This window comes from Mobula birostris, chromosome 16, assembly GCF_030028105.1.
Source record: "Mobula birostris isolate sMobBir1 chromosome 16, sMobBir1.hap1, whole genome shotgun sequence".
Taxonomy (NCBI): domain Eukaryota; kingdom Metazoa; phylum Chordata; class Chondrichthyes; order Myliobatiformes; family Myliobatidae; genus Mobula; species Mobula birostris.
In genome coordinates this window covers 35,522,240-35,544,727 of record NC_092385.1, presented here as the reverse complement: position 1 = coordinate 35,544,727, position 22,488 = coordinate 35,522,240, and the positions used below count along the sequence as shown (strand labels likewise).

At 40.7% G+C, this 22,488-nt stretch overlaps 1 protein-coding gene across 4 annotated transcripts in view; it reads left to right on the top strand.

The window, feature by feature from the left end:
* The window catches only part of LOC140210861 (chemokine-like protein TAFA-4), a 362,929-nt gene that overhangs the window by 218,047 nt on the left and 122,394 nt on the right, over positions 1-22,488 (top strand). For 3 of the 4 annotated variants that reach the window (XM_072280121.1, XM_072280123.1, XM_072280124.1), the window contains exon 5: positions 19,657-19,781. In XM_072280121.1, coding sequence (XP_072136222.1) covers positions 19,657-19,781 — 125 coding nt within the window. Of the gene's footprint in view, positions 1-19,656; positions 19,794-22,488 lie in introns of those variants that run through there. The other variant, XM_072280125.1, reaches the window with a different exon arrangement.

Genomic DNA, 22,488 nt, shown 5'->3' with positions numbered 1-22,488 from the left:
GGATCAAATTTTAACATATAATCAAATAGCCAAACTTAATTGCTTTAGAAATTCTTGCGAGTTGTGAATATGGGTGGTTCACCAGTGACCTATATACCGAGTCAAGTTGGACTCCTTGTCTGAGCCTCCTGCAAAGCGGCATCCAGATCACTGATGGTGAGATCTTGTGTGTAGGCAGGACATTGCGTAGTTACAGGGCACCCCGTGGAGTAGGGAGTGTGGACACGGCAGGCAGATCGAGCCCAGTCCACATGATTGATGAGAAATCTTGTGGCATGTCCTTGGCATATGACCTGTCAAGATCCTTGTATGTTTCTCCATAAGCAAACAAAATCTATTAAAAAAAGTAAAAGCAATCAGAACATTTCAAAATAATTGAATTCAACAGTTTCATAAAATAAGCCACTTATGAACTTTTAAAGATAATTAAACAGATTTAAATGAATACAATTCAAATGGCACCGTGGTAGTGTGATGTTACTACAGCTTGGGGTGTCAGAATTTGGAGTTTATTTCCAGCACCATCTGTAAGAAGTCTCTGTTCATCCTCCTTGTGGAATGCATGGATTTCCTCTGGGTGCTCTGGTTTCCCCCCACAGTCCAAAGATGTACCGGGTAGGTTAACTGGTCACTATAAATTGTCCTGTGAGTAGGTTAGGGTTAAATTGGGGTTTTCGGGCACTGTGGATGTTGCAGCTTGAAAGGCTGAAGGGTGCTACATTTATCTATCTATCTATCTATCTATAAATCAGTAAACAAACAATCAAAGCATACTGTGGTCTCCCGTTGTCATTCTGTTGACACAGCCCTGAACCAGGAATATGTCCATTGGATAGATTCTCCAAGGTGCTACAGAATTCCCATAAGTCCATGCTCAACTGTTGATCTCCACAAGACTAACAATTAAATTGCTTTCAGTGGGAGGGCATTTTTTTTAAAGATGATACCTGCTGGTGCTAACTCCCGAGAGATCAAGTTCAGCAGTAGAAAGGAGCCAAATGAAGATTTTGTTGAGGCCACTTGTAGAGCTAGGCTAATATGTATATGCATTGAAATTTTACATTTTGTGATCAATGAATCTGTTGCATAATCACACAGACAGGAGCCCGTTCTTTTGCAGCATGGAAGTAGTTACTTCTGGATTCGATCATAATGTAGTATCTGATGACTAATGTCTCAGCTTCCTTTGGAGCTGAAGCACAGCCACCGACTATCTAGCCACTGCAATGTAAGTTCAGGCTGCCATCATGTATCTGGGGTGAAATGGGCCTTGCAGAATATCACAGCGATGCAGGAATCTACTTGCCAGCATAGCCTGGTTTGCTGAGGTACTGCTCTATGGCAGGGGTAGGTAGTGGATCCTACTGCATGAAGATGAACCTGCGGTCCTCTCTCATGATAACACCACTCATGGAGGTCAAAACCTCGGGGTCTGTTTGTCCAGAGGTCACAGGCACAATATCTGCGATCCTGCGTCCAGGCCAGGAACTGGAATTTGGAGGCTTGATATCTGTGAGTCTGTGGCCAAGAACTGGAGGCCCACAGGCGGCCTACCTTGGGGCTGGAGGCCTGTCTGTGTGTATGAGTGGTTGAGTCGTTGGAAGGGTGGGAAAAGGGATAGTTTTGCAGTCATTGTCTTGTTTTGTTTGTTGTTGTTGTGCTGCTGGTGTGATTCTGCTGAATATTATGGGTTTGCGCTGGAACGTGTGGCAGTGCTTAAGGGCTGCCCTCAGCACATCCTTGCATGCGCTGCTTGCTAACACAAATGACACATTTCACTGTGTGTTTTGATGTGATGAATGAATCTGAATGTGATTCAACTCTGACTTTTGGCTGTCTCTTGTTACTAGCTCTGACAGCTGCTGTCTTTGCAGAGATAATGCAATCTGAGGCTTGGTCTTCTGAGCCAGTCCTCCTCAAGTTCATCTCCAAGGCCATCAGCTGTCTCCTTCACTGACCATCAGCAAATATTCATCAGGCAGTACTGCACAGGGGCAACATGAAAAGCAAAGGCAGGTCTTAAGGCGGAGTGCACAAGGTTAATTAGCTGATGTTTCTGTCCCTTATATTTTACTTCATTAAAAACTGGTTTAGACTGGTTATTCTGTGTTGTGTGTTTGGTTTTATTCTGTGACCAAGTGAATGGGCTATGGTGCTCAGCAAAGACTGAGCGTGATGTTGTGGTTGAGGAACTGGGATTGGTTTTGTTCACATGGGTTTAAGTTTCTTATTTATGTTTGCTTGCTCGATTCCACTTTCCCATTCTCCGCATCCTCCTGTTCTTCCAGTTCCAGCCTTGTGGACCATGACTCTGCCTCAGCGATCATGACAGTGACTGGAAGTGTGGCCCTTGCCCTACACTGATGTGGCAATTAATTAATTATTTTTTCATTTAGTGATACGGTGTGGAATAGGCCCTTCGAGCTGCACCACATGGAATTCCCCGACAACTCCGATTTAACTCTAACCCTAACAGGGCAATTTACAGCAAATATTAACCCACCAGGTACGCCTTTGGACTGTGGCAGGAAACCAGAGGACCCGGGGAAAACTATGGCATCCACAGGGAGGATGTACAGATTCCTTACAGGTAATGCTGGGATTGAACTCCCAACTCCGACGTCCTGAGCTGCAATAGCATCACGTTAACTGCTTTGCTACTGTGGGGCCCAAGCTATGCCAATTGTGCCTAAAGTATTTTCAGAATTTGGCAAGGAAGCCCTAACGGAAGCTCAGGCATCTTAAACTATTTCTCATTGAGATACAAATAGGAGCATAGCTCCTTGAGCACCTTCGGTGAAACGGCCTCCCACTGAGAGACTTTGTGCACCTCCTCCTCCTCCTCCTCTATAATTGTCCTCCATTGTGTGCCCTTTTCCAGTCAAAAGAGTGTGCCTACTATGTAACTAACACTATTCTTTGCATTTCTGGTCAGATGCTAACTGCATTTCATTGGCTTTGTATCTGTACTGGGCACAATGACAATAAAGTTGAATCTAATCTAATCATCCATGTCTAGAGAAAAATTAATTTGTCCAGAAGACTTTAAATGCCTAAGCACATGGGATATTTGGAGTTTCATAATATTTAGAGGGTTCCCAACCTTTCTTATACCATGGAGCTTCATCATTTACAGAGGGGCTAGATAGCCTCAAACATCTTGTCGAATCATGGCAGCAGCCAGTGGAAATCCAGAAGTAACACCTCAAGGTTGATGGTCTCTTTAAAAAATGCTGGTGGGATTGCCATGCTGCGACGGAATGCAAACTCATCTGAGGAAGGTTAAATGCAATCCAAATGATAATGCTGACATTAAGCTTGCTGACCACATACTTCATCCTATTCTCCCTACTCCCGATGGGTGTTAACTTTAATGTGCCTGCTTTAATGCCCTTGTTGATATGGTGTGCTAACTGGCTTGTGTCATAATGCCTACTGAATATCATTTTGGAAACAGTTGTGGATGTTTTACCATCCAAAGCACACAGAGACAAATCTTACAGTCTTAGATTCTAAATTAAATTCTCAGATAAAGTTGAGGATTTGAATATTTGAATCATTTGGAAAAAAAATGAACCATTCAATCATTACTATATTTATGATACTGCTCTGCAAAAACTCGCTTCTGAAAGTAACGATGTGTTGAACATCGTAAAACATTTAAGTTTTAAAGACTTTTCTATATTTAAAATGACCTGGAGAAATAATATCATAATTATATAATTAAGAAACCTGGAGGCAGTTGCTTGATGTCATCTCCCCTTTTAATTATAACACATGTTTGTACTTTGGTGCTGAGGTTCCTTGTTTATTCAGGATAATATCAAATCATATGCAGGTGTTTATTATGGAATTATTCATTTTCAGTCTAGAACATATATTTTACTGTAGAGTGAAGTACAGTATGTGCGTCTACTGTAGAGTGCTGGCTGGCATTTCACTCATTTCAATGAATAAGCTCATTAGTTTGTAGCAGATTTCTCCCGAGGATGAACTACATAATCTTCAAACAAGAATCTGTAGTGTGCAGAATGCAAAGCTATAAAAAGAAGTTAATGTGCTTTTTCTCTCCAGTAATTTGTCCCTTTTCCCCTAACTCAAGTGTTTTTGGCTTTGTCTCAGTAAGGTGTGCAGATAGAGAAAAGAACTCTGCTTGCTCATAAATCATTTGATATTTATCACAGGAGCATTGGTTGTTATTTTAGTTTATATACTTTGCTACTGACTGCAAATTACAATTCTAAATTAATATTTTACTGTAAGTTTGGCATTAAATGCAGAAGCTTCGCCTCATCAGCTCATCTTGAGAATGCTCTAATATTTTGAAGTTGAAGTGATGGACAAGTTGCAACTAATTTTCACTGGGGATCAGCAGACCTACATTGAAATTAAAGGGAATGTGTTGGAAACTCAAAGAAATTTTCTTTACCTGAGACAAAAGAATTATGAAGTAGGAGGTAAATCAGCTAGATTATTAGCATATAAATTACGAAAACAACAAGCAGACAATACAATTCATAAAATAAAGAATCCAAAGACAAAGCTTGTGGAGAGTACAATAGGGAAAATTCAAGAGAGTTTTGAAACATATTATCGAGAGCTGTACTCCCAACCCCGGGCCCCCAATGAGCCCTATATAGACAGTGTATTGAATTTTTTAGATCTACCTAAACTTACAGATTTACAAAATGAAAGTTTATTAGAACCAGTAACTGTCAAAGAACTGAACGTGGCCATCTCTAGGTTAAAGGCTGGAAAGTCCCCGGGTTCTGATGGGTTTACCTCAGAGTGGTACAAGTCCCTGAAGACACAGTTAGCCCCATTACTACTTAACACCTTTAATTGGATCTTGCAGAGAGGAGAAACTCCACCTTCCTGGAGAGAAGCGATTATTTCAGTTATTCCTAAAGAGGGTAAAGATAAACTAGAATGTGGCAATTATCGGCCAATTAGTGTTCTTAACTTAGATTACAAACTATTTACATCTATATTAGCGCGCAGATTGGAAAAGCTTTTACCTGGCCTAATCCACTTAGACCAGACTGGATTTATTCAACAAAGACAAACACAGGACAACATAAGGAGAACTCTGCACATATTAGAACAGGCTAATAAGAACGAGACAGAGACAATGGTAGTAGGATTGGACGCTGAGAAAGCTTTTGATTTGGTTAGTTGGGCATTCCTATACAGAGTGTTAGGAAGATTCGGCTTTCAAGAAAAGTTTATTAAAGTAATTCAGACTCTATATGACAGCCCTACAGCCCGAATTAAGATAAATGGGGACCTCTCTGACTCCTTCATCTTAGAGAGAGGCACTAGACAGGGATGCCCAATTTCTCCTCTCCTTTTTGCGCTATATATTGAACCGCTTGCCCAACTAATAAGACAGAGCGAAATCGTAAAAGGTATCAAGGTGGCAGGGATTGAACAGAAAGTGGCGTTATTCGCAGATGACGTTTTGCTCTATCTGAGTGAACCAGAAAAATCATTTATAGGATTGTTTACACTGTTGGATGACTTTGGGAAAATATCAGGTTATAAAATAAATGTAAAGAAAACGCAGGTTATGTCCCTAAATTATACACCATCCAAAAAATTGCAGGATACATATGATCTTAAGTGGGAAGCTAAATCATTAAAATATTTAGGAATAACCCTGCCGAAGGATCTTTCAACACTGTCACAGGTAAATTATGGGCCATTAATCTCAGAAATAAAAGCAGATATGCATAGGTGGAATCTTATCCCCTTTTTAAGTTTAAATTCAAGGATAAATACTATAAAAATGAATATTCTTCCTCGGTTATTGTATCTTTTCCGTACTTTACCGGTGGAGGTGGATGATAATCAATTCAGGGAATGGGACAAATGGATTTCCTGCTTCATTTGGCAAGGAAAGAAACCTAGAATTCGATATAACACCTTACAGTTAGGGAAGGAAGGAGGAGATATGGTTCTTCCTTGCCTGAGAAATTATTTTTATGCCTCACAGATAACCCCTCTGTTATATTGGTGTAATAGGGAATATAAGGCTAGATGGAAGAAAATAGAATTTGGATTAGTTGACAGTTTTCCTCTTCAGGCCTCAATAGCTGACAAAGTATTGATGGCCCAGTTGGAAAAATCTAAAAACGCTTGGATAAATCTTACATTAAAAGTATGGCAGAAGGTGGTTAATTCATGTGGAATTAATAACATGTTAAAACTCTTTAGATGGTGTGCATATGATACCGAATTTCTTCCCAACAGAGGAGATAAAAGATTTGAGCTATGGATAAAGAAAGGTCTTACAACCTACCTCTCATTTATAGATAAAAGAGTATTACAAAGTTTCCAAATCCTGCAGGACAAACATGGCCTAGAACATAATGACTTTTTTAGGTACCTTCAAATACAAAACTATGTTAACCAGAGTTGTAGATATACAGACCTATCAACAGTAGAATTAGAATTTTTCAAGATTCTGAATTCGGCTTGCAGTTCAATACCTAGTAAATCAGTTTCTCGATTATATAATGCACTCTCCCATGCTAAAAATGTAAATACACTTTATACTAAAGAGAAGTGGGAGAAAGAAGCGGGGTTGGTACTTTCAGAGGAGGCTTGGGAGAAAATCTGCAGCTTTCAATGGTCCTCGACTAATTCTTTGACTTGGAGAGAACATTGTTGGAAAAACATTATAAGATACTTCAAGACCCCATATCAGGAAAAATATAAAGATACAAATGTGATGTGTTGGAGAAGGTGCGGCTCCAAGGAGGCAAATCATTTTCATATTTTTTGGGATTGCCCTAAATTAAGTCTATTTTGGGAGGGTATTCATAGGACATTAGTTAAGGTACTTAGGTCCCAGATACCTCTGAACTTTGAGACGCTCTATTTGGGGCATGTATTGTTTCTTGAACAGAAGGAAGATATAAAGTTGCTGCAGGCCCTCTTAGCGGCAAGTAAGAAATCAATCACTAGAAAATGGCTAAATCCAATACCACCTACATTAGAAGATTGGTACAAAATTATCTTGGAAATATTTAAAATGGAAAAGTTGACTTACTCCCTGAGAACTCAGAAAGAAAAATTTTATCAAATCTGAATATATAACCCCAATGCGAGCAGACTTTAGATGACTCTCCTAATGATTTATACTGCTCTTCTCATCAACACAGTACTATTGCTAACGTAAGCACCCCTAGTCTAAATGTTTGTTTTTTTTGTTTTCTTTTGGAAAATAGAGAATTAACACAAGTAAAGGGAAAGATTTGGGAAAGGGATAAAAAAATGAAAAAATTAAGTGAATAAGTACGATTGGATAATTATGTCTGCGGGCAGGAGCAAGCATGAACAAATAAGGATATAAACACCTACAATGGTTGATACATAGGCTTATATACAACATTTTGGACCAGTGGAAATGGTCCAGAAGGGTTATATGGAAACTATTATTACCATTTTTCTTAACAACTAATTCCATTACTTAGCCTAATAGGTTAGATTTACCACAGTACATAATTATCTATTTAAATGTTTATTTTCCTTTTATATCATCTCAATGTGTACTTAAGTATGTATAAATAATTGTAGTTTTATACATATAAAAAAAAGGAAAAGGTTATATGTGTGAAAAAAGTACATGATATTTGTGAATTCCTTATCCAAATAAAAATAAAATTAAAAAAAAAGAAATTAAAGGGAATGTAGCTGACACCTACTTCACAGCAATTAAAATGTGTTCTAAACATGTCCCAGAGAGATACCACTAAATCTTTGGAGCATTCTGAGGCATTTTACAGACCCTCACCCTGTCTTCCATGCAGTTTGGTTGACAGAACACTGACTGGAATATTGCTGGTCACACATGGGGCTAAAAATTGACAGTACAACTCATAAACTGGGAACTTTAACTTCATATTTCTTTCTGAAGCATCCTAACCTTGTTCTTTAGTTGAGATCGACTTGAGGAGCAGGGGAAGGAGTCTGCTCTTGAGAGATTTAAATATGCTGATAGGCGTTTGTGGAGTATACCTTGACGGATTTTAATGCTGCATACCACGTATTATGAGGCTTGATAATCCCTGAAAGGAGACAAAAGAGCCTTAGCAACATTACTGATGGGATGGGAGATACAGGTGTGATATCCCCATGCCCATCTGCTGTGTTCATCAGACCTGGCCTATTAAAGATCTCCTCTCACCCAGCATCCATCCTAGCCCATAACCTCATCTTCAAACCCCTGATCTGATGTCCCTCAACTCTCAGTCCCACTGGCCTGTGATTTCACAAAAACTGCAATGCATGTCTCTTTTCCTCCTTACTTCCATTCTGCGTGATTCCATGGCTCTGATCTTCCAGAGGCCTCTCTCATGACGGACTGCCAACCAGCTCTTAAATGGTAATAACCTTATGAAATGATGTCCTTTGGCCTTGGAGGACATCCATGGTTACCCATATTTAGCTCTAATGTGAAATCTCTTCCACTCCCTTGTTCACTGCTCAACAGCTGTCTTCCAGCTGCCAACACCGCTCTTTCCTCCACTCCAAAAAATATGGTTGCTAAATGTGATATTTGAGTGTTTGGATTGGAGCTCTTTGTGAACTATCAGAGGCTTGCCGAATGACACACAACATGGCATTCCGTCTTTATAACTTGCTCCAAAGCTGCAACAACACTCAACAAGCAAGGTATTGATCAGGCGTGCTTCCATAATTCCCTGGATCATTTCCATATCGCAGGTTATGCAGCAGCATGGGATGAGGTTGCAATAAAATTGCCTGCCTAACCTTTCAATCAGAAGACAATATGATGAAGCTAATAAGAGATCAAAGGGAGTCAAAGAAATTTAGCCCCCTGTAGCCACCAAGAAATGGAGAGTCTTCAGGAAGGAGAGCTGTTTCACTTTAAGCAACACACACAAAATGCTGGTGAATGCAGCAGGCCAGGCAGGAAGAGGTATAGGAAGAGGTACAGTCGACATTTTGGGCCGAGACCCTTCGTCAGGACTAACTGAAAGAAGAGATAGTAAGAGATTTGAAAGTGGGAGGGGGAGGGGGAGATCCGAAATGATAGAAGACAGGAGGGGGAGGGATGGAGCTAAGAGCTGAAAGGTTGATTGGCAAAATGGATACAAGGCTGGAGAAGGGAAAGGATTATAGGACGGGAGGCCTAAGGAGAAAGAAAGAAAGGGGGAGGGGAGCACCAGAGGAAGTTGGAAAGAAGACAAGGAGTGGTTGTGAGAGTGACAGAGAGAGAAAAAAAAGGGGAAAAAAATCAATAAATAAGTGATGGGCTAAGCAGGGGAGGAGGGGCATTAACGGAAGTTGGAAAAGTCAATGTTCATGCCATCAGGTTGGAGGCTACTGAGATGGAATATAAGGTGTTGTTCCTCCAACCTGAGTGTGGCTTCATTTTGACAGCAGAGCTTTAACATAAAACTTTAACATTTGTTTCCAACCTCCATTCAGCAAATGTGTTTATAATTGCTGGTGCAAATAATAGAGAAAAATTTGATTTTAAAGTGATTTCATTTCTTTCAGATTTATTTCGAGCTATCTGCTTATCTCTGTTTTAAAACCTGCAGGAATTTAACTGCAAATTCATGGTAGCATGTTCGGGTAACACCATTACGTTGCCAGTGACCCAAGCTCAATTCCACTGCTGTCTGTAAGGAGCTTGTAAGTTCTCCTCATAACCGTGTGGGTGCTCTAGTCTCCTCTCATATTCCAAAAATTGGTCACATGTGTAATTGGGTGGAGCGGGCATGCTGGGTTGGAAGGACTCTTACTATGCTATATCTCAATAAATATTTCAAACAAAATGATAGCAGCTAATCAAAAAAAAACTTGTCTTTTCTTCATAGTTGGTGACCCCATTCAAGTGAATGGTGTTGTACTTGTATTAGCTTACATCTGGTCCCCCAGTCCAGCTGTTCCTCTGTACATAGTGTGAGCCCATTGGACCAGGTAAGAAATGGCCACATTTGACCTTCGGCTCCTTTTAGACTTCCGTGTTTGCTAAATGCAGAAGTCTGAGATATGCCAAGCAAAGGACTGTTGGCAATAGGTAGGTATGATATGGCCAAAAACAGATAAACATAAAATTGCTTTTAGTTTGCTTGTTTATCTATTAATCAGTTAACTTGCTGCATTATCTGAAGGTGTTAGCCGCTGCACTGTGATTGTTTGCAGTAATTGAAAATATGCAAAAAATTTAATGAAGGCACAAGGTGGATTCAGTAGCTAAAAACAATTATACAAAGGATTTCTGTTTGCTGTTCCAGGAAGTTAGTTTATGAATTCACGTTTTGGTCAGAGTCAGTCAAGGTACTTCCAAAACCACGTTATTAAAACCTGTTTTGTAACGTCATAAACTAATTAAACAAAAAACACGAGAGCCAGGAAACAGGTCTACTTAGTTATATTTCTTTCAGTGAGGAGCGCACATATGACTTGGTGGCGTAATGGCTCAATGCCATTTACTTACTTCTTACATATAACCCATAATGAATTATGAAATTGAACATAGAATGCTTAATCAAACAATATCGTGGTGCTCCGGGGGCGTGGTTGACAGCTCGCCACAGCATTCCTAGCGGCCAGCGCTACTTATTGTTCTTGTTTTTAAAATGCGTTTGTGGTGTGCATGTTCAGTAGAATTACGATGAGATGTTCAAATGTGTTGTTACATTTTAGCTCGGTTATACAGCTGTTCACTTGCCACCCTGACTGTAACCAATGTGCGTAATAATCACCTCCCCCGTCTGTATGTGATTGAGTTAGTTCTCAACGAGCTAGCGTGCTCTGTCTGTTATTGTGTTTGTCGCAATAAAGACGTCAGTTAAGATAAATGAGCTTTTCTCGTCTGTCGTCATGAATCAAGTGCTTGCCTACTGGTGTCAGGAGTGGGATATAGAAATTGACGGTGAAATTGAAGAGCTATGACGTTGGATGGAGTGCCTTTGCCCCGCACCCACTGGCCCGCTTCCGAAGACAGTATGCTGGCCTGGAGGGTGAGCCTGGCCGCCGAGCATCATGCCTTCCCAGGAAACCCTGATGGGGCGAGCATACCCAGAGTACGCAGCTGGGCGCGTAACCTGCCTCTCTGGCGGCCTGTGCTGGCGAACCCAAGATGCCACAGCCATGGGAGGACGAGCTCCAATCCAAACACTCAAGTCGCACGGACCATGCGTCACTGATCTGTTGAGCTTCCGCCGTCCTGTGGGGCAGCTGGCACGGTTGCTGGAGACTCTCCAAGGCTGCGATTTGGAGGTACAGCACCCTGGCGGAGGGCACTATGGCAATGCTGTCGCCCTCTCTCACTGTCCCTGCAAGGCCACCGAGTGGCATTCCTGCTGATGCCTTGAGGAGCGGAGTCGGGGCAAGCGGTGGTCACAGCAAGATAGGCCTCCCCACCAATGACCACCAGCGACTGCGCAGTGAGCAGGAGAGTGATCCCGTGCTGGTCCGGGTGAAAGGATGGCTGAGCGCAGGACAGCGGCTGGAATAAGCAGAAGTTTCTTAGCTGGATCCAGAGGCCAAAGCCCCATACTCTCAGCAGGGGGTGCTTGCCCGGGTTGCTGGTCCTGCGGTGGCTGTTTTCCGACCGCAACAGACATTCCCTGGGAGCTCAGTGCCACGGTGCTGTGGTTGGTGGACGAACTGGTTGGGAGCCGGCCATTTTCAGGTCTCAAAGACGGTGGGCAAGCTGCACAGATGATTCAATTGGCCTGGGTGCAGACAGGACGTGGAGCTGTTCATGCACTGCTGTGATGTTTGCACGTCCCAGAAGGGCACCAATGCAGCAATTGCTGGCAGGGGCCCCAATAGAGTACGTAGGGGTGGGCATCCTGGGTCCCTTTGCCCGCACCGAAGCCAGGAACCGCTACTTTCTCATGGTCATGGATTACTTGACGAAGTGGCCAGAGGTGTATGCGGTCCCTGACCAGAGTGCTACCACCAATGCTGAGAGACTTGTGGAGGAGTTCTTCTGCTGTTCAGCACCCCTGAGGAGCTCAATAGAACTCTGCAGCGACCAGGGATGCAACTTTGAGTTGTAGGTGTTGGTTGAGGTCTGCAGGCGGCTGGGAATCACCAAAACGTGGACCACCCCCTTCACCCACAAAGTGATAGGCTGTTGGAGCGTTTTAACCACACCCTGGCCATCCTCATCAGCCAGCACCGGCACGATTGGAATCACCAGAGATCCCTAGCATTTTGGACATACCGGACAGCAGTTCAGGAGAGCACCAAATGTGCACCAACTAGGGATTCCTGGGGAGGCTTGGGGGGGCACCTGCGGGCTGGTCGTGATGTGGCCCAGCTAGTGGCTGCCAAAAACGGGCTTATGATGCCTACAGCCGGGGACAGGACTTCGGTGTGTGGGATTGAGCTTGAGTCTCCTGCCCCACATGGAAGAAAGGACTATCCCCCAAGCTTGGAAGCCACTGGAAGGGGCCAGGAGAGGTGCTCAACCACACCTCAAATGTGGTATACTGGGTGTGGCGGAAGGAAGTCATACCAGTTGGCACTGTGTCAGCCCCTGGCCACCACTGATACAGTGAGGCTGAGGAAAGAAAGTGACACTCTGGATGCCCTTCCTCTTGCCCCACCAAACAGTGTCTCTCCTGGGTGGGGGTCAACAGAGGCCCCCCCCCCCCCAGCGCTCCGGGATTTCTGGACTTTGTTGTGGACCCTGTGGTTGCCTGGGACGGCTGACCCCTCAGGTGCGGTGCTCCGGGGGCATGGTCGACAGCTCGCTGCAGCATTCCTGGCGGCCAGTGCTACTTATTGTTCTAGTTTTTAAAATGCATTGGTGGTGTGCATGTTCAGTAGAATCTTGGTGAGATGTTTGAGTTCATTTCGTGTTACATTTTAGCTCGGGTTACACTGTTGTTTAGTTGTGTGTTTGAGAACCACCCTGAATGTAACCAAGGTGTGTAATAATCACCTCCCCTTGTCTGTATACAGCTCAGTTAGATCTCACCGAGCCATTGCATTCTGCCCGCTATTGTGCTTGCCGTGTTTTAAGCTGCATTTGAGATAAACGAGCTTTCCTTGTCTGTCATTATGGACCGAAAGCTCGCCATAATATATTTACAAAATTACTCAAATATCACTGAAATATTAAATACTCCACCCTGCTTAGCTACAAACTCCAACTCAATATAGAATGCATCTCAACTCAAATGTATATTGTATTGCTCTCTAGTCATATTTAAATATATTCGCACACAGTGCTCTATATAATACAACTACCTTATTGACATTCTCAGCATGTTAAATTTGAAATTGTCCCATTCAATCCTAAAGATTTAATTGCTGTGGAGGATTTCTTACTCTTGTGGGATAATGCCTTTCCTGACAAGGTTCGGTCACTCTGCTTGGCAAGTGAGACATGTGGCTATGAAACAATCTCAGGTTCTGGGCCTCCTCTCTGGTGGTTGTAGGAGTTGACTCTGGGACTGCAGGAAGTGGTTCTGACAGCTCTGCACACACTTCTTCCCTGCGAGGGCAACATAGACCGTTCCTTGGGCTGGAGAGGTGCTGCTCTTGGCACCTTCTGGACATGCTGGCAGCCCAAACAGTGCATGGTGAGCTACTCAATCTGCTGATCTAAACCAGGCCACCAGACAAAGCTTTGAGCACGTTTTGACCACGTGTAGATGACCAGCATGTGGCTCCTCCAACAACTTGGCTTTCAGCTTGGACGTTACAGCGACTCTCAATCTCCACATAAGGCAACCCCTGTCAAGGGCAAGTACATCCTGGTGCTGCTAAAAAAGAGGGAACTGGAATTTCTGCTGCACATTCCCGCTACTTTGGGTTGCCATTTAGACCTGAGACAGCGTGGGGTCTTTTTTGGTTTCTCTTTGGATCATCTCTGCCATAATAGGGAGACGTTTGATTTGCATTAGCGAGAACATATCTAGAGGAGCATCCTCTTTCGTAAAATGTTCGGTTATTTTCCTTACCAATGGTAAATGGGGCAATCCATCAGTATTTCCATGATTAGTTGTCCTCTTCAATTTGATCTTGTAATGGTGTCCTCCAAGAAACAGAGCCCATCTCTGCATTTCTGCTGCTACTGTTAATGGAACATACTTCTGTGGATTGAAAATGGGCACTAGTAGTTGATGATCAGTATGAGGTTAAACTCTCAAACAAGTACTGGTTAAAACGTTTTACACCCCAAACCAGACTCAAGGCTTCTCTGTCAACCTGTGTGTGAGTTTTCTCTGCAGCGGTAAGGGAACGTGATGCAAAGGCTATGAGGTGTTCACTTCCATCACTCATGACAGCACTAATATCATATGGTGAGGCGCCACAGGAAAGCTTCACTGGATGATGTAGATCATAATGATGTGTAAATACAGTGTCTAATGTCACCATTTCCTTTGACTTTTGGAAAGCCACCTTATGCTGCTTTGTCCATTGTCATTTCTTTCCAATCAGTAGTAATGAGTTTAAGGGCAGGAGCACAGTGGAGAGGTTTGGCAGGAACCTGCTATAGTAATTGGTAAATCCTGAAAAGGAGCACAACTGTATTATGCACTTTGTCCCTGGGACATTCTGCACTGCTTGAATTTGCTCAGTACATTTGTGTAATCCTTGTGCGTTAATGGTGTGACCACAGTAAGTGATGCTTGGTTTAAAGAATTCACACTTATTGCGTCATTCTCTGTATCCACAATCTTATCTTTTTAACACTTTCTTGAGGTTTTGGAGATGTTCTTTTTCATACTTATGGGTAACATCGAGTACCTGGGCAGCCTTGCAGCACTTGGTCCAGAGCTTTCTGCTGGAGTGTAGGAGCAGATGATAATAAAAATATATAAGCCTTTTATAGCGATAAAGCCATTTGTGAGTTTTTTTATAGTGAGAAACACTTTGGACTCTTCATCCAACTCCATGTGTAGGTAGACCTCAGCTACATCCACTTTGCTGAAGTGTTTTCCTCCAGAAAGGTTTGCAAAGTTTTCCTCTGTCCTGGGCAGTGGGTAGTGATTTACTTTCAGTACTGGGCTGACGGTGACCTTTAAATCACCAAAGATCCTGACAGACCCATTCTTCTTGGTTACTGGGGTAACTGGCATTGCCCATGGGCTCCACTCAGACTTGGAAAGAATTTCTTCAGCCTCCAAGCAATCTAGCTCACTGGTTACTTTATCACAGATGGTGTAAGGAACCGGGTGGGGTTTGCAAAACTTGGGTGTGGGATTTTCATTTAACATTATTTGCCTTTGAAATGTTTGAATTTTCCAAAGCCATCCTTGAACACTGCCGTGGCATCATCCAGTGCCTTTCTTAACTTGCTTTCAGTTGACTCTATTGCAGGGGTTGTGGCTTGCAGCTGGTGGATGGATCTCCAATGAAGTTGCAGTTGTCTCAGCCAATCATGCCCTCACAACGCTGGCCCTCCTGTTTTTACTGGATACAAGCCCAATGTGGCAGGTTGTTGTATTTCACTGTTACTTTTATCATTCCCACAGGAGTTACCTTTTGTGCAATATAAATTCTTAATTAGATACCTGCAGGCTTCAGTGCAATACCTTTGAAATGCTATTCAAACTCATTTTATGGAAAGACTGAAATGGCCGAGCCAGTGTCAAATGCCATTTTAATTAATTTGTTGTTCACTTCCTGTGTAAGCATATTGCTTCTCTCCTGTTAGTTTTTACAATACAAATCTGAAAGCTCATCAGGCCTGTGTCACTCTCATCATTAATAATTTTTTCATCAACAGCAAACCGATTAGTGCTCTTTTTGAAACAGCATTTTGACTTTTTATCTTTTCCTCTTCCCTGTGCAGTCCTTTTATTTTTGTCTGCCCACCGTGCTCTTTGTATACGTCTTACTTCGTTGCATTTTCTGCAAATTTCACCTTTCCACATTGGTCTGGTGTATGTGAACCCCTGCCACAAAGGAAACACTTTTGTTTGGCCAGGCAGGTTTCTGCTTAGACGTTGCAATTTTGTTCATACTCATTTTCATTCCTGACTGCAACTCATTGCATCTTTGACTGCTGTTTCCATTGTTACAGCAATTTCAACTGCTCTTTTAAATTTGAGTTACACTTCAGTTAGGAGCTATTTTCAAATGCTTTCTTGTAAGATTCCACAAAATAAAAGCTCTCTCAGTGCATCATTAACCCCATCACTGAACTGACAATGCTCGAACTATTTCTTCAATTCAGCCACTTAACCTGAGATGGACTCCCCTTCCTTTTGATTCCACTTATGAAACATAAAGCATTCGACAATCAAAATGGCTTTGGTTCTAAATGTTTCTGCATTCATCATCGTCATTATGTGCTTAGTCTATGATGTAGGCGATCAAGGTCTTTGACCATGATTGTTCTTGGCAAATTTTTCTACAGAAGTGGTTTGACATTGCCTTCTTCTGGGCAGTGATTTTTCTACATGGGTGACCCCAGCCATTATCAATATTCATCAGAGATTGTCTGTCTCATGTCAGTGGTCGCATTACCAAGACTTGTGATGTTTACCAGCTGCTCATATGACCATCTATCACCTGCTCCTGTGGCTTCATGTGACCCTGCTCAGGGGACTAAGCAGATGCTACACCTTTCCCAAGGGTGACTTGGAGGCTAGCAAAGGGAAGGAGTACCTTACACCTCCTTTAGTAGAGATGTATCTCCACCCTGCCAATCATTTCCTGTATTAAGTTCATGATATCAGCAAAGCTCATTTTGGCTATTTTGATTGGAGCAGTAAAAGTTCTAAGCAAACTGTAATCTTTTCTATCTATTGCACTCTCTAATAGTGACTCTTGCTTTTCATTGGCTATTTTATTTGATTCAAAATACTGTTCAGTTCATTCAGTATACATCATCCAGTTATCTGTTTCACAATCGAACACATCTATCTTCTTGATGTAGCCAGCCTTTTCAGCTTTTTAAAAATTTATTATTATCTTCCAGTACTCACTGTTTATGAATGCATGGATTTCATTCATTTACTGTCTTTGTTTTTAAACTCGACCATCTCTGCCCCTTCCAAAGAAACATGCTGTGCTTTTTTATGACTCAAATGTCTCTTTTCTTTAGAAGGAAAAAAAGTGCTGCAATCCAACATGTATGTAGTAATCTTGGGCTCATTTTAAAATTACCTCATCGCCACTGTTATGATTTTTAATAACCAGAAACTAATTGAAAGAAAAACATGGAAGCTGGAAAACAGGCCTATTATTTATTTCTTTTAGTGAGGTGCACACATATAACGTAGTGGCGTAATAACATATGCCATTCACATTCGGTACTTCTTACGTATAACTGGTAATGAATTACAGTATGCAAACAAACAGAAAATTCTTAATCAAACAATATATTTACAATATTACTCAAATATTAAAATATTAAATACACTACAAACCCCATCTATTTAAATAATGTATAACACAGAAGTTGAAGTCTTAAGGATATAATATGCAAAAAGAGAAGAGAGTTTCATTCCATGTTAATTTTCTGTTTTCTTTTGGTGCTGCATTATTTGTATTTAGTGTTAAATTGGTAGATATTGTGCCAGAGACGACAAATGTTGAAAATCACATTTTCTAATGAAGATAACTTTTCCTGTAAGCTCTCTTTTCCACAAGATGAATGTGGAGCCATTTTTGCTATTATATAAAGGCAAAAGGTTGCTTAATTATTGTACATATGTGAAATTTAATGGGGTCCAATAATAGCTCTGTCATCTTAGCTTGGCACTGATCTAAACAAATCTTTTAGTATTAAAGCAGGTGGTATTATGTTTCTTTCTAATTGATTCTTTCTTGTACTCTCAGAGTAATACAGCATGGAAGCAGGTCTTGTGGATCTCCAAATCCACACCTTTTTCTTCAAATTGCTTTTGGTCAATTATTAGGTCTAAGGGATCTCTTGTCACCCAACAAGTAATGTCATCCAGCAAACTGAGCAGTCACTCCCATAGAAGAATTCTGAGGCAGAATACTAAGTTGCAAACAATTATTTTTTCTTACATTACAAAATGAACATTTGAGCATACACTTAAGATTAGGTTGCTGAAACAACATTATCTTTAAAAATAAAATGAAAAAGTGATTTTTATTATTATAAATAGATCAGAAACTTTGAAATATTTACTCACAACTATAAAATAAATTTATGGGTGCACAGAGGTTGTTAAAGGGTAATATTGATTAATTGTTTCATTAAATAGCTAAACATCATTTAACAATGCACACTATTTCCTGGGTTTCTATTTATGGTGGGAAGTTAATGACTCAGTGACCTCTGCAGGTCCCCCGGGATTAATAAAGTATGACTATGACTATGACTATGACTAGGTTATGTTGGAAAGGGGTACAGTTGCCCTCTCTGTCGAACAGCATGGAAGCACTGGCAAAAACTCCTGAACCTTCTCATTTATCGGAGCTTCTGTGTACTTCAGAAACTAGTGAGATTTTTTTTTCCTTGGAATCAAAATCAGAATCAGATTTATTATCACGTGAAATGAAATTTGTTGTTTTGTTTACAGTACAACATAAAATTACTATAAATTAAAAATAAATACATAATGCAAAAAGGAATAGCAAAAATGTTCATGGATTCATGGACCAGTCAGAAATCTGATGGCAGAGGGGAAGAAGCAATTTCTGAACCATTGTCTTTGGGCTGCTGTGCTTTCACTCTGATGGTAGTAATGAGAGGAAGGCATATCCTGGATGGGAAGGATCCTTCATGATGGATGCTGCTTTCTTCAGGTACTGCCTCTTGACAATGCCTTCTTCATGACTGTATCAATATATTGAGCCCAGGATAGATTCTCTAAAATGCTGATGACCAGGAACTTGAAGCTGATCAGCCTTTCTATTGCTGACTCCCCAATGTTGACTAGAGTATGTTCTCCTGCCCTCCTCTTCCTGAAGTGAACAATGACTTCCTTGTTCTTGCTGACACTGAGTGTGAGACTGTTGTTGCGACCCCACTCAACCTGTTGATCTATCTGACTCCTGGACATCTCATCATTGTCATCTGCAATTCTTCCAGTAACAGTGGTGTTGTCGGTGAATTTATGGATGATGTTTGAGCTGTCTTCATGCTCTCAAGCAACTTGTGTTGATGGTCTTGTTATAATTCCTCATCTCATATTCTTTGCTCACGGTATGAAGTACTTGCTTATGCACCTTTTAGCCTTTGCCATTACAGGGGACAGGAAATGGGAGGACAGCTTTATTGGGGTCAGAAAATCCTTGACTTCAAAACTGCAGAAAGTTCTTGAAGAGATGAGCTGTACCCAATGAATAAAACAAAAGAGATAAACAGCTTTAAAATTAAAGATCTTTGCACTCTACAAATGCATATCTTAACAGGTAGAGTCAATCTATTTCAGAGTTCATCAAGAACCTTCCAAAACTTGGATAATGTCACTTATAATCATGGCCTGTTTATATTTGTTGGAACCTTAAACCTAGTAAATGAAACTCAAAAATCCAGCTATAAAACTAACTTGAACCCAACAGCCGGACAATGAGGTAAATTATATTTAATAGCTTCTTTGTTTGAGGTTGGTACCGCAGCTTCAATAGTACAATCTAAGTAGTTTGTTTCCTGCTTTCTACTTGCATGTGTAACAAGGTCATTTGTTAATCCTCTGAAATAGTTCCCTTTCCATGCTTTTCCAGCTTCTGTAGTGATGCAAAAGTGGTGGTGCCACATGGATCCCTGCCTGGAAGGTGAAGAGTGCAAGGTTCTTCCAGATCTTTCCGGATGGTCCTGCAGCAGTGGCAACAAGGTTAAAACAACAAAGGCAAGTAAATAGAACTAGCACTTATCTTATTGTATCCCAATCGTAAGTGTCCATATGTGAAGCAGTTTCCTTCGAGCTTCTGTTCTAATACTGAAATAAAAAAGCAAAGCCACTATCTTCTGTTTACCCAAAATAGCAGAGTTAAGCAATTGAATGTTCATAGTTATATTTACTCACTATAAATGGTTTACAATGATCCATTTATAAAACATATGAAACAATAATATACATATGAGTGCTAGTAAAATATTAGCATGGGAAATCATAATTTGGTGAGTTTGTGAAGTTACCTGGAATACTTAGATTAAAAATGTACACAAAAGCAAAACTTTTTTCAGAAAAACATAAGCATATGACAAAAAAATCACATCAATTGTTGAAAGGTAAACCTAATGCTAAGTGAGATTTATGACAGTAGCAGAATAATTCTGTAATCACATTTGTTCCTTTCAAATCTTAACTGTTAGTTTTGAAAATTTTAACCTTTTATACTTAGGAGAGGTCTTTTGGTAGTTGAAATTGATTTTTTTGCTGTAACTAAGTTACTAAACATTACATGTATTTACTGGCAAGGACAATTCTGGACCGGACCTTGTGATGTGCCTTCAGTTTGCATTGCCAATATTTCATTGGCAGAATTTGAGAACTAGTAGAATTTAATCCACTTTTTTTCAGTTTTTATGAATGCTGGGAAGGTTGTCATTAAATTCTCTTGTCTCCTGAAAATGATTTTCATTGCCATAGGGGCGTCAGCAATCCCAGCTACTTCTTTCAAATTGGATCATGACTTGTCATCTTCTTCTGAAAATGAAAGCAACTCCTACATTGAAGTCCAGGGCATCTGAGTAAAACCAATTGACTCTTATTAGTGATGCTGCAATTGAACGATTTGAGTCAAAACTGGTGAACAGACTTCCTCTTTCTAAGTAGTTTAAATCAACTGTTGCAACTGTATCAAGTCTAGATGTTGAAAGCACAGCTGCTTTTAGGAATCAACTGAGAATATTCTTGTTGCTAGAGTGTGCCCAGAAGCCAAGACTGAGTTTACAAACAGCAAATATCACTCCTTGTTTGGATTTTGAAGCTCTGCAGCCCTGAAACATCGGTATTATTCTGGGATGATTCAGATTTAGCAGCCAATCCAGTACCAATGGCTAATGAATATGCCATGTTTTAGTTTCTTCTGTTTTTAATTTTACAGAAATTACTTGTGCCAACCTTTTTAAATTTTTATAAAAAAGTTTAAAATAAGAGGTAAAATTAAACAGATTCTATTTTCAGAGCTAGTAGTGTTTTGTCAGCCCTGAGGTTGCGTAGATTATGTAGGTACCTCCAGCATACATATGATTTTTCAAAATTAGAAATTCTGCCTTTCAATCCTGCACAAGTTCTTGCTTTCATTATTCAAGGATAAGCTAACACAATTTTTCAAGAGAATTCCTTTCTTCTAGGAAAGGTCACTTATCAGGTTAAATATTCCATTTGAGGCTTCATCATTATTAAAAGAAAGTGGCTCCAACATTCTCAATTTAATTTCTCCCAATGAAAAGGAGAGCTAACAAAGGACACAGTTTGCATCCACACACATCATTGGTTCCATTGACTCATAATGTAAAGGATTCTATTTAAACATTCATTAGTGGTAACAAAGCACTGGGGTGTGAAAGCATAGTTAATTATAGCTATGACTTTGCTATGTTCATGCACATATTGCTTAGTTTTACTTAAATCATAGAAGGCACTTTCAAAGACTGGGAGCACCATAGTCTGCTGCTGTTAAAACTAACTAATTTTTTTTATCTTCTGCAATGATCACCTAAGGATATTTAGGTTCAAAATTTCTTATTAATTGACAGTTGCTTTCGGATTATGACCTGCAGTTTTAAAGTGGAATATATAGTTTCCAGCATCCTTGTATCTAGTGGAAATATCTAGACAATGTACATTACTGAATTACTGAATTAAGTGTTCTGCAGTCCAAGTTCCTTTGACGAAAAATTGGGAAATAAGAGAGTGGGAGTGAAGTTAAACAAATATTTGGTGTCTGTTTTTTAAGAAAATGTCTCACAAGTAATGTAGGTACCACAAGTAATGTTGGAGCCACTTTCTTTTAATAATGATGAAGCTTCAAATGGAATATTTAACCTGATAAGTGACCTTTCCTAGAAGAAAGGAATTCTCTTGAAAAATAGTGTTAGCTTATCCTTGAATAATGAAAGCAAGAACTTGTGCAGGATTGAAAGGCAGAATTTCTAATTTTGAAAAATCATATGTATGCTGGAGGTACCTACTGCAGTTTTATTATTTTAAATAATAGAGGACTGACATCCAAAGGGAACAGACAAATTAACATAAATGAAAACACACACAGAAGACGCTGGAGGAACTCAACAGGTGAGACAGCATCTATGGAGGGGAATGGACAGTTGACATTCAATGGGGACAGAAGCCAGAACAAGTAGGCGAGAAGGCTGGGAGGAGCATGAGCTGGTGGGTGATAGATGAAATCCGAGTGGAGGGGAAAGGTAGGAATGTGAAGGGGGTGTGTCAGGGAATGATTTGAGAAGCTGGAAAGTGATGAGTTGAAGATGCAAAGGGCTGAATAAAAAGGGAAACAACAAGGAAGTACATTAGACCATGACATAAAGAGAAAGAGACAGGGAATCAGAGGAAGATGAAGGTGATGAGTAGATCTTGTGAGGGAAGG